The sequence below is a fragment of the Lytechinus variegatus genome, chromosome 4 (assembly GCF_018143015.1).
Source record: "Lytechinus variegatus isolate NC3 chromosome 4, Lvar_3.0, whole genome shotgun sequence".
Classification (NCBI taxonomy): domain Eukaryota; kingdom Metazoa; phylum Echinodermata; class Echinoidea; order Temnopleuroida; family Toxopneustidae; genus Lytechinus; species Lytechinus variegatus.
Genome location: NC_054743.1, coordinates 44,230,988 through 44,244,043, shown reverse-complemented (window position 1 = coordinate 44,244,043; position 13,056 = coordinate 44,230,988). Strand labels below are relative to the sequence as shown.

The 13,056-nt window shown below is 35.1% G+C and overlaps 1 protein-coding gene across 1 annotated transcript; it reads left to right on the top strand.

The window, feature by feature from the left end:
* Positions 1–1,150: 1,150 nt before the first annotated feature.
* Positions 1,151–11,276, top strand: LOC121414148 (calcipressin-3-like). Its single transcript, XM_041607220.1, has 4 exons — positions 1,151–1,502; positions 5,733–5,906; positions 6,903–7,068; positions 8,653–11,276. Exons 1-4 carry the CDS (start codon positions 1,335–1,337, stop codon positions 8,793–8,795), a joined length of 651 nt encoding a protein of 216 aa, XP_041463154.1. The 5' UTR covers positions 1,151–1,334; the 3' UTR covers positions 8,796–11,276.
* The last annotated feature ends 1,780 nt before the right edge of the window (positions 11,277–13,056 follow it).

Below are 13,056 nucleotides of genomic sequence, written 5' to 3'. Positions count from 1 at the left end.
TAGACTTTATATGAAAAATTTCGCTCGCGCTTCGCGCTCGCATTAGCTGTGTAATGAATCCCATTCAAGAGGATTAAATGACACTTCCTATTATACCCACTTCTGAAATCAATTTGCACACAATATTCGCACATCAAGCTTTCATTATTTTGTTTGATTTACACAAATTGTTATATCAAAATTCTCAGCTCGCGCTGCGCGCTCGCATTGTTTGATTTGTGAGATACCTATCTACTTTGGAAATTCTTTCCAAAATTTGTCAAGATGCTCTTTTATCATGTCAGTATATAAAAAAATTAAGCCCATATGCTCGCGCTCGCATTTAATTGCTTGAGACACACAGCTTGTTCTTTATTTAAATAAGAACGCGCTTAGACAGTCCAGTTTTCAGGTCGCCTATCAAAAATTTTGAGCTCGAGCTTCGCACTCTCATTATTTATTGGTGATATCCTCTTCATTAATCACTAAAAACAGTCCTAATTGAGTCCCTTTTCACGTTACTATAATCAAATTTCGGGTCGCGCTTCGCGCTCGCATTGTTTAGTTGGATGCTTATCTGTTTTTCATGATTACAAAAACTGCTCAGAATCTTCAGTTCTAAGGACATAAAATATCAAAGAATTTTAGCTCGCGCTTCGCGCTCGCATTATATATTAAGACCACATGAGATACCTTATCTTGTTTATTAAAACTTCAGTCTTTAGTTAGGAACTACCCCCTGAAAAACCAACAAAAAAATCAGATTATCGCGGCTAATCGAGAAAAATTTTGATGAAAATATTTTCGGCCCCCCCTATTGGCGAAAGCTGGATCCGCCCCTGATCATCATAACCATCACTTTCATCTTCATCATCGCATGCATCACTCTTCATCATCACTGTCTACGCATCGTCACCACCCTATTTTAGTCTGCACATATAGACCCTATTTTTTACATTTTTTTTTTATTCAAACCAGAGTAAATTCCAGCCCATCAGCTCTTTGCCTTGGCTTGTAGATTAAGAAAATGTAAGATATCTGCTGGGATCTATACATATAGATATTATGGATCTATGCTTTGTTCAATCCCCAATCCCAGATATTTTTGCAGAGAAAAAGGGAGAGAAACTAAACCTGACGTCAGAATCAGAAACTTTGTGACGTCATTCCTTTGATGATGTTGTCGGAGAGGATCAGTCAGACTCTATTTTTAATTGTTGACAATTAACAGTAACACTGCCGTCTCGTCGACGAATGTTGGATGTCATCCACATGTTCATTTCGGGGAATAGCTTACAGTCTAATTACTTGACAGATAATTCAGAACTTTAAAGGCAAAGCCAGAACAAGTTGAGATGGATATGGATCCGGAGGTGAACGGAGAATCGAGTGTCGCTGGCAGCAGCAGTGAAAGGCAACGCACCTCCCGGCAGTCTACGGGGGAGTTCGACTACAATGAACTGCCGGTCGCGCTCATCGCCACCAATGTCAGCGAATGTGTGTTTACAGATGAGAAAGAAAGGGTATTGACATGTGTTTGCTGCCGTGATGTTTTGATGTTTTTTCAATTACAATAAATAAATTACATTAATCAAACTCGATCTGTTCATTAAAAAAAAGATAACATGAATTTAACTTTAATTGTCATGCTTGTTAAGAAACTGCTAATTTTTCTTAAAAGACCCAGACCGGAGCTAAAAAAAAGAGTGTGAAAGTGAAATTGACAGATAGGAATTAGTAAGATAAAGCACAACAATCATGACAATGTTTTTATAAGCATATTCACTCCTTTACAGCCAAGTAGCGTACATGTATTTTTGCTTAAGAAAAACTCTAATTAACAATAACTGATAAACAGGTTTCGCTAGGGATTTTGAGGCTTTTCGGTGCTTTTCTTTTTTCCATATATTTGTACACAGAAAAAATGAGTCATTTTTGGGGGCTTTCATCATCTGTACGGGAGTGTAGGTCGTTGATCTCTCAGTCGTAAACACTTGATGCATATTTAAAAGTCTAACAAGTGTAAAGCTATGCACTTTGTTTACAAATGATAAAAACTGTGCCAATTTAAATGTTTGAACAAATTATCTTTCACCAATTTGTGGCAAACATTCTAAAGATCATACACCAAGAAGAAAATATCACAAAACTCACAAATATGAAAATCCAGCTGTTTTCCGAACACCTCTTAATTTGGCTTTAGGACTCCCTATCATGATGCGGGCGTGGATGTCAGACAATTTCAAAATGTTTGCTTGACCAAAAAGAATAATGCATGCAGCCGAGTGCGTTAGTGGAAATGCAGAGCACGTGAGGTTTCTTTAGATAGATGCCGCACTGTACACGAGCCGCTGGCGGCGAGTGCCCAGTGAGCACCATCTGGAGAAACCAAGCTTTCTCTGCATTTACTTTTACGCACGACAGAGCAAGTGCATTATTTGTTTTATAAAATAGCAACACAGAAACAAATTTTTGAAAAGTTACAGTACAGTTTTGTTGGACTTTTCCCAGGACTTCTACCGCACTGGTTTGCTTGAGCGTGCAATGTCAATTTTCGTTGCACACCTTTTGCACTGCCGTGCTTTGCACCAAATAAATGGATGTCATGTGACGCATATTGGCCAATCGCGATGCTTGAATAATCAGGGTTGGCGGATTTAAATCACATTGATTTAAATCGTGATTTAAATCGCGATTTTAATAAATCACCATGATTTTTTTTAAAAATCATTGATTTAAATCACTTCCATTGAAAAATGTACAAATCATGGACAAAGTATTTGTTCAATGCAGTTTTAATTCTTCAAGTCAACTGAAAAACTTTGAATTAACTTTGTATCAATAAAAGATCAACAAAGTCTTCATATCTACTTAAAACAAATTAAAATCAAATTAATAAAATCAGGTAATTCCTTAAAAACTACAGATGTATGTTGTCAATAGGTACTCATTTTTTGTAAATTATGTTTTTCTTCTGAAATTTTACATTCTTTGTCAGTTATTATTAGTCAATTTCTTTCTTAACATAAAGTTTTCACATAATCCAAAGACTTTTCAGAGAGCAGTTTGTAAAAAAAAAATATATAATATATAAAAGTCAATGAGAAAAGGTTTGTTGGCAGTTTTCCAGTTTTGATCCTTCGCCTACACATAACTACTTCTGTCATGTAAAATAAAAAAAATGATACCTGCATGTAATCAACATATTTAACATGCCTCTTATTTCGTATTGTTACATTTATCATACATTTGATGTTTTAAATAACATAATTATAAAAATCACATTAACATAATGTAGTACAGTCATAATTTGACTGTTGAGAAAAGCTTTCTCTTATAAACCTTTTAAATCACTGCAGCCCATTTTATGTTCAGTGCTACAAATAATGGAAGTTTTGTATCTGCATGTAATAATGGAAAGAGCTCTATAACAACAATTTGCAAAACTCAGAATAAACATTTAACACTGCATTTTGATGTTAAGATGCAGGTACTTCAGTTACAATCATTGGCAGTTGTAAGCTGTGTCTCATTTAAAATAAAATACTTCTTTTTGTAATACATATGTTGTAATTTAAGCAGTTTTGCAGTTTTTATCCTTTAAGTTAAAAGTAAGTAGATTCTTTTTCATACTTCATGGATCAAACAGATTTTTTTGTAGAGAATATGGGAATAAAAATTGTAGATTAATGTAAAAAAAATCACAGTAACAGAATGTAGTATAGTCACCCTTTGACTAAGCTATCTCCTATATTGTTCTCCAAAACTGAGAGTTTTTCATCTATATCTGTAGCAAGAGAAGAGCTTTTTATCAAAAAGATCCTAAACATATACAGTTGTAGTCTCTCTTTGACTATTGTAAAGCTGTGACTAATTGAAAAAAATCATTGATTTGAATTATTTCTCTTACAATATACATGAATACTAGTAATTGGCAAAGGGTTTGTTGGCAGTTTTGATAAGGGATTTTTTCTCTTGGATTTTTTAAATATTTGAATGAAAAATCCCAGAGGGGAATTTTCTCTACTCACTGGGAATTCCCTATGGAATATTCCTTCATAGGCCTATGTATGATAGAATTAAGTTCAGATACATGATTCCTCAAATTTATTTTTAATTGTCCATTTTTACTGGATTTTAATTACAAAATATGTGGTTAAGAACAATATTAGGGGTGAAATAGGGTATATGGTATAACATCAATATTGATGTCATTGTAAGAGTAAGGGGGGGGGGGGGGGATAAGTACCCTTTTTTTCAAAGGAACTTTTAAAAAATAAAAAAAATCTGATTTAAATAAAAAAAATCTGATTTTTTTTATTTAAAAAAAAAAAATCAAAAAAATTGCCAACCCTGTGAATAATACACCAATTTTATAAAATCTGTGTTTAAATGAGTTGATGCTGGAAGACATTACTTGTGTTGCAGGCAAAATATTCCAAGATTGGCCACTCTTTTACTAAAAAAGCTGCTGCGGGTGTTCTACCGACAGTGAGTAGTGAACAATTTGAAGAGATGACCTCTTTTTCCTTGGTACGGGGATCTCATGAAGAGGGAAACTGGATCGACTCTGTCTATAACATGCAATATTTTAAATACTTGTATCATGTCCCCTCATTCTCTATTGTAATGTAAGGAGTACAGATTCAGTTTGACTAGTCTTTCACTATAAGATAAGGAGCTAAATCCTGGAAATAGTCTTTTTGCTCTACGTTGAACAGATTCAACCCTTCTGTCATCAGTAATGAATCTACATGTAGGGCTCCACACACAACTACAATACTCCAAATGTAGTCAAACAAGAGCCAATTCAGATTCCGCATTCATTTTTTTTTTCTATTTGCGGAAAAAAAATGGCAATGACAATTATTTAGTGCTCGGATGGATGGAAACTTGCAAATCTACTAGTAGATTTTTTGTGATTTCGCTTTTGATTTGGGCCTAAATTGCTCTGTCAGGAAAAGTTGTTTCACATAAACTGAATTATGCAGATAAGAGAATTTGAAAGCTGGAAATAAAATATGGTAAAAAAGTAGCCCAAAGCCATATTTTCATCAATTCAAGCTTGCATAGAAATACATAATGATATCTCTATGTGGTAGACGTGAAGAAAATTAAAAGCACTTTTTTTGAAAAGCAGAACAATGATTTTTAAACAACATGACGTCAAGTTTTTGAGGCCAGTGAAAACTATGTACAAGAAAGTCTATTTTCAAAGCCTGAGAGTTGGAGCTATTCTTAAGCAAAATACTCAGCTGATAAGCAGTAAAAATGCTTAAAGCTTGCATTTACATGTGAAATACTTAATATGCTTTAGATTGGTATATGATTTGTCACTTTCACTTTTGGGTCTGGTCTGGTCCTTAAGTTTGTTATTGACTATATGAAAGTACTGTAACATGTATAACATATTGATATTCTGATATCTGATTACGTGGACCTGGTAATATCACATCAAAGAACTTGAACCGTCAACAAGCAATTGATTTAATATGGCCTTGTTAAAAGGTCCAGTCCCAAAAATAAAAAGTTCATTTGAATAAAAAGGAGAAAAATAAAACATGTATAAAGTAAGACCTAATGCTGAAATTTCACCAAAATTGGCTGTGAAATAGATATAAGAAAGTTATTACATTATTAAAATTAAGCATGTTTTAATAGCTATATGCACATCCTGGTTGGTATGCAATTCAGGGAAAGTCATGTGGCCATGAACTGATTTAATTCTGACAATTTTAATCCTTTCAATCCAGGCCGCCTTCGAAGAATTGTGTTCTGTTTATGGAACGAGGGTCGAGTTCCACTATCTTCCCAGCTTTCGTCGTATTAGAGTGACGTATAATTCACCTGAGGAAGCAGTAGGGGCCAGGATAGCATTGCATTCCAAAGAAATCAGCGGCTCCATTGTCAATTTTTATTTTTCACAGGTGAGGGAGTGTTGTTTTCTCAATAGATTTACTAAATGTGCTTTTTATGCTTGTTTTCTTGAGGGATGAACACATTGTGGTAAACCAGTGCGCGACACTGGCACCGGTCCGACGGTTCCAGACTGGTAAAAATTGCTCACTGGCACCGGTCCGACGGTTCCAGACTGGTAAAAATTGCTGTTGGGCCAGTAACTATTCAGAAAAAGCCAGATTTACTGGTCTGTCGTGACCAGTAAAAAATATATCAAACTGATACAGTGATATTTTATTCTATTTTGTAAATTATAAAAATGGCCCTGGTGTCTTAAAAAAGATGGCTCTTTGAATTAAAATTAAGAAATGGCTGTCTTGATTCATGATGTATATATATATATTGTGTGTGTACTTTTTGTTTGTATGTTGTTTTTTTGTTTGGGGGGGGGGAAACAAGCAATAAAATACAACAAAATAAACTGAAGACTGTTTTAGGTTTTTCTCTTTTTGGGACCAGTCATTTTACATTCAGACCAATAAAATATAGAAAAACTGGGTCTACTGGTCTGACATGATTAGGTCAAACCAGTAGATAAAAAGGGGGTAGTGTGACTGTGGAGCCCTAGGGGTAAACTCAAATTGAACGCATAATTCTTGTCATGGGAGTTACGTGAGTACTGTTATTAATTTTTCCAATGACTGGCCCATAGGCATATGGACTTTTATTTATGGTATATCCAGAATAAAAGCATGACATGGTGAAGTGATTAAATTATAAAGACCAGCAGGCACATTAATACAAAAGAAAAGTAAAAAGGGAACAACAAAGAGATACAAAATTATGTTCATTTTTACAATAAAAGATATTGACCGAGGTAATTGCAAATTTGTTATTGAATTTCTGCACTTGTTAGACCAGCTTTGGGTCAGCCGGTTTCAGATTATAAATCCATACTGCATGTACATGTACATTTTAGCACTACTGTTGTCTTAAAATTATGGCTATTCCCCTGTTTTTTGCAGACCAAGATATTGAAAGACACCAACCCAAGCTTAGAACTTCCTCAGCCAGTCAAACAGTTCTTAATATCACCACCTGCGTCTCCGCCGGTTGGCTGGGAACCTGTGCCAGAATCTGAACCCGTCATTGACTATGACCTTCTTGCTGCACTAGCAAACCTTGCACCAGGTATGTAGATTTATATTTTCTTTATTACATTCAGTGGGCATGCAAAGATTTATTAGAGGGAAACAAAATTAGTATGAAGAAGGAAGTTAATCATGTGCAGTCAATGTTCATTGTGATCAGTGAGGTTTAAAGGGAAGTCCAACCCAAATGAAAACTTGTTTTTAGAGGAAAAAGAAATATCAGACTAGTTAAAAGGTGAGAATTTGAATAACAACATCAAAAAACATTAAGAAAGTTATGAATCTTTAAAAGTTGTAAATATCGGTAATCACTATGATGAGACTTCAAATTAGCTGCACATGTGATGTCATGAAGTAAGGCAAAGAATACTCTTCCATGAACTTCAATACATAAAATGGCTAAAATGCCTTTTTTTCTTCAAAAGTTTAACTTCAAATTTTATTTTTCTTTCATGAGGAAATAAAACAAGATACTGCCTGAGTTATATTTAGCTTACTACCCCAGGGGAGAAAATCACAATACCTGATAATTAAGTACATGGCCTATGGGAAAGTTGTCCTTGCCTCTTTTCATAATTCACTTACCCAGTTTCCAATTTGAAATCTTCATATTCTCAATTTTAAAGCAGCTATATTAAACTTTCTTATTGCTTGTCCAAATTCTTTCAAATTTCAATCTTTTTGTTTTATTTATTTTTCTCCTTTCCAACGCACCATTTTATGGCCAAGGAATCTCATGGAATCTCATTGTATGTTCTTACCTTACTATTGCCTAATTGTAATGGGAATCTAAAAAAACAAAAGCACCTGATTGTACCTTCTTTTCTTATATCAAGGCCATTACAAGTACCCTCTATTTCATTTTCTACTACATGTACATATATCAAAAAGTAAGAAGGAAATCATTGAGTTTCAGCTGCATTGTCTCATGTCACTTTTGAACAGATAAAGTAGATTACTCTACTTCCTGGTGGAAATGACATTTTAAGCAGTGACCTGATCACTGTTAAACCTACATAGGACATTTAGGAGTTTTATTTTTGGAAGATAAGTAATTATACCCAGATTAGGCCTACTCACTTAATCTGGCAACTAGGATATCTAGAAGTCAGTTTTGACCCAAATTCCATTGATCAGTCTTCACTGAGCAATATACATACATCAATTCTTCCTTCATCGGGGATAGACTGACATGGATGTTAGAAAAAAATTTTGGGCATGAGCTGGAGCACCTATTATTTGGGAATTTCACACATAACTGATAAGACTTGGTGTGTCTGCAAGGCACAAAGAAAAAAAGGAAGGGGGCATACATGTACATGTATGCCCCCTAAAATTTGATGGTTGGTTGAAATTTTATAATAACATGAAAAAAGGTTACGACCATGACCTTGCTGTGAATTTATGTCAGAAACTTCACTTATTTGCATCTTAGCCCTACATGTGTAGACAAGTAGTATTTTCACTGAGGATGATCGTGAATTACATAATAGGCCTGAGTGCCCCTAAGGCCCCCCCCCCCAACCAAAAAAAACCCCACTTCTCTCTGGTCATGGTCCTATTGTTTGTTTATCTTGATCAAACCCACTCCTATTAAAATTATTGTATCATTTTATGTTAATAGGTGAAACGCACGAGCTTCATCCGGCTGAAGGGAATAAACCAAGCATTGTTGTTGAACCATGCGATGATCCCATCTCAAGACGTCCTGTTCCTCAAAAGATCCAACAAACAAAGAGACCGGACCTTCCATCTACATCGTCATGATTACCACTAGAAAATCATTACAGCTTGAGACAAGGCTACGTGCCTCAACTGTAAAGACTCTTTAAGATGCTCTGTTGTATCGAACAAAGACCATTTGAAAGAAATTCGAATTAAGGAGATAAAAACTCAATTCAAATCACCATTTCTTAGACCAGGTACAAAATATTTATTATACAATAAGAACAACACACAGAAGAATTGTGAATAAATAAATTAAGACTTGAATTTAAGATTAATGGATACAGCTTTAAAAAAAGAAGGTATCTCTGAACCCTTAAAAGCAAGTCACATTTTTTTTTGGGGGGGGAGTGTTGAGATAAAAATACCATGTGAATAAAATGTAATCTGAGTACAAAGCTTTAAAGTTTTAGGGGTTCTGAGATGCTCGAGCAAACAGGTAGCATTATCACGATTTGCTAAAGTCTCAAACAGTTGATCCTTTAGGTAGATATTCAAGCAGTACAACTCATTCATGCCAGAAATCTATTATTTTTTTAAGATAGTAGTGGGATATTTCTTCACTCAAGCCCATCGTAGTGATACTATTCTGAATGGACCAACAGCAATATCCTGTTGAAACATGGATCCTAAATAAATTAAATCCTGTACAGTGATTGGTTCAAATAGCATCACGTGACTAAAGATATTCTAGCTATGCTGTCAAAACAAAATGCCCACTCGCAACAAAAATTTCCTATTTTGTGATGTCAATGATGGAATAGTGCACTGTTCCTTCATTGATGTCACAGATCATGTAATCTCTTGGATACACCGGTCAGTGAGGTGCCTCTACTGGGCAAATCCTGTGAAAGGATGGTGCAGGCACTAATCTGCATTCTGCTGAGCTTGTGGTTTCTCTATGTCTGTCAGCACAGTGCGTTATCTACACTAGTATTTGGTTTAGATTAAAAAACAAAGAACTACGAGTACAAGAACTAGATTATCAAGATATTGTTCTAACTTTATGATATTGAAAGTAGGATATAAAGCAAATACACCAGGGTGGTGTTTAATAAAGCTGTTCGTAAAAGTTGCGCACAACTTACGCACGAATGGAACCTGTTCCTAGGCACTACATCAGTTACATAGGGATATCACATAGCACCAGAAAGGATCACCGGTCGTGCGTAAAGTCATTCGTAACTTACGAAAAGCTTTATAAAACTGGCTTCAGGCCTTTATTTCGAAAGTATAGAGGGAATTATTTTTCCTTGTTTGTACTGGCAAAATTACTATTTTTCCAGAGTCCCGGGTGCAAAATAGTAAGCCAGTCCAACGTCGGACAAATAATTCCTGCTATACTTACACTATGCTATTCGGTAAATATTCAAAATGAGTACAAAGTTAATGAATAGTGCTGGGACCTTTGCATAAAGCTATTCGAACGCTACGCATGACTTTCTACACAATTCTATGCTTGACTCTACGCACCACTCGTATCCCTTTCGTGTCCTAAATGATATCACAATGCAGCTGACTAGCTGTCTAAGCCCCAGGTCTAAGCATGTAAGAACATGTTCAGTCATGCATCGTGATTACGGTAACTTTATGAACAGCTTTATGAAACCCCAACCAGGCCTTGCAGGGCCGTTTGTTGATGAAATATCAAGCAAGGTTGTAAGGGCTCTGACTTTTCCGTTGCAACAAGAGGGTCATGTATTTTAATGGCACTAGCATCATAGGTCAGTCTATACTTAGCCGCTCTCCACCCAGGTGTTTGATGGGTACCTGATAGGATGCAGAAGGCAATGTAGTGTGCTAATTGTAGCTTTGTAGTTCTTGTGGGAATGCTCTCCAGGGGGTGAACTGTGTGTCTTGAGCTGTCTCCGTTGGGTCACTTCAAGATTAGTGTTACTTTTGGTGTCGGAAGAACAATTTAGATTGCTGTTCTTAGCAGAAAAAGGTCACCCTTGAACTTTTTTTTATTTGTACTTACGTTAGGTCAACACTGAACTTGAAATCACGCATTGGGTGTGAGGTCAGCCACAACCCTGTGCCTGCTGGGATATGTCTGTGCATGCAGTAATAGAGACATTATCCAATTTATTGAGTGCTATATGAATTATACATAATATCGTTACTGAAATTCTAGGCTTTTTTAATTTGATGCAAACCCCTGCCCTTCAGGTTGAGTTGCACATTTTCACTGGGCAAATGTCCTTTTGGCATTCGTGATAGCATAAAACTAGCAATGTGAGAACCTGACATGGCGACATGCTAGAACACGCCCCAGGAAGAGGAGAATATATGCATTATTAGCGAGGGAAGCAATTAGATATTCTTATGATATATATATAATTGGATCAGCATTACATTTAAATCAACATTAGTCGACTTTCTCAATTACTGTCAAGTCAAATAATCAAGTTGAAAATATCTCATTGATCATAGAGATTTGACTCAAGTGGATTCAACTACAGTTTTTTCTAACAATTTCGATGTACAGTATTTATTCAAAGAAATATACATGTCCAAATTTAATGAACAGGTGTAAAGTGTATTGCAGTCGTAATGTAATTGTGTTTTACATGTTACGGACTTAAAGATTTAAGATTTGTTACTGGTATTCCGAAACCTGCTAAATTTGATATGCCAAGATATCTGATAGTCTGAAAATGAAAAAAAAATGAATGTTAAAGGAGAATGAAACCATTGGAACAAGATAGCTTGTGTGAAAACAAAAAAATCAAAGAAACGGATCAACAAAAGTTTGAGAAAAATCGGACAAATAATGAGAAAGTTATGAGCATTTGAATATTGCGATCACTAATGCTATGGAGATATCAAATTGGCAATGCGACAAAGATGTGTGATGTCACTGGTGAACAACTCTCCCATTACTTATATTTAACTTGAATTGCCTCTTTTATCACATTTATCCATAGATCATGTGTTCTTTCTACATGAGGGCATGTAATACATATTTTCTAAGAATACATCATGGATAAAGAGTTTGTATCATCATAAGAAAAAGCAAAAAGAGACATTTTGAGGGTATTTTATAGTCCACCAAAGGGAAAGTTGTTCATCAGTGACATCACACATCCTTGTCGCATTGCCAATGGGAGGATCTCCATAGCATTAGTGATTGCAATATTCAAATGCTCATAACTTTCTCATTATTTGTCCGTTTTTTCTCAAACTTTCTTTATTCTTATTCTTTGATTTTTCTGTTTCTATACAAGCCTATTTGTTCCAGGTTTCATTCCCCTTTAATCCAAATATATGTGGCATATTTCTAAAGGTTTGTTAATCTGAAAATTTACAGGGTTTGTTATTATGAAAGCTCATTAATTATGCAATGATAAATAGTTTTAAGTATGAAGATAATTTCTGAACTTTACAAATCTTTATGTTCGAATGATCAGACGAATCGGAATAAACCTTGTTTTGTTTTTGGATTAACCAACCTTCAGAATATGGAACCTCAATTCATTTTTCAGAATAACATACCTTTTGATTCACAAATCTTCGAATGAATGAATTTTCGAGGAATATCAAACCTTCAAAGTATTCAAGCCTTCAAAATTATAAACTGTAAACCATATGCTGCTGCCATCATTAAAAGTTTCTAAGCCAATTTCTGAATACAACATCCAACTAATTCAGTTCAGAAAATCCTCTTTTTTAATTAACATTTAATTCTGTTCAAAACTTGTTCCAAGTAAAGCACATGAGAAATGATTAAATTGCCAGTAACAAGTTTAAAGAATGAATTTCATATAATTGTTCCAGAATCAGAAATATACCAAATTATAAATCTTTAGAATCATTTGCTATGAGATCTTAAAGATTGATGGTACAGAATTTGTCTAAAGCACCAAAGAAAACAATAGGTACTGAAGCCTTATGATTGTGCTATCAGACTATTTCTCTGCACCTGATGAGGGCTTATCACAAGGCCCTTTCAGACATGATGCAACAAAACTTGGCAACAAAGCTCTGCAAAATTGTTGTGTACAACGTCAATATCAAAACGCATAAATTGTTCAGAGGCTCGCTACTTTTTCGTGCTGGGCAGAGAACTGTCCCACAATCACATTCTTTTGAACATATGGTGGAGATTGTAGCAAGATATCACAAATTAATCTGTCCAAAATTATGCAAAGAAACTTGTGACATTTCAACAGGACTTGTGATTCAACATCACTGTTGCTGTCATTGCTGCATCACAAGTCCTTTTTATGACACGAGTCATCATGATGTCATGAGTTTCGTTCACACAACAGTGGACCGTTGTTTGGTTAGACTTAAAGCATAC

Excerpts from the sequence above, each read along its gene's own strand:
- LOC121414148 (XM_041607220.1), top strand. The coding sequence starts at position 1,335 with ATGGATATGGATCCGGAGGTGAACGGAGAATCGAGTGTCGCTGGCAGC. Across the intron at positions 1,503-5,732 it reads TTACAGATGAGAAAGAAAGG|GCCGCCTTCGAAGAATTGTG; the intron begins GTATTGACATGT and ends CTTTCAATCCAG. Across the intron at positions 7,069-8,652 it reads ACTAGCAAACCTTGCACCAG|GTGAAACGCACGAGCTTCAT; the intron begins GTATGTAGATTT and ends TTATGTTAATAG.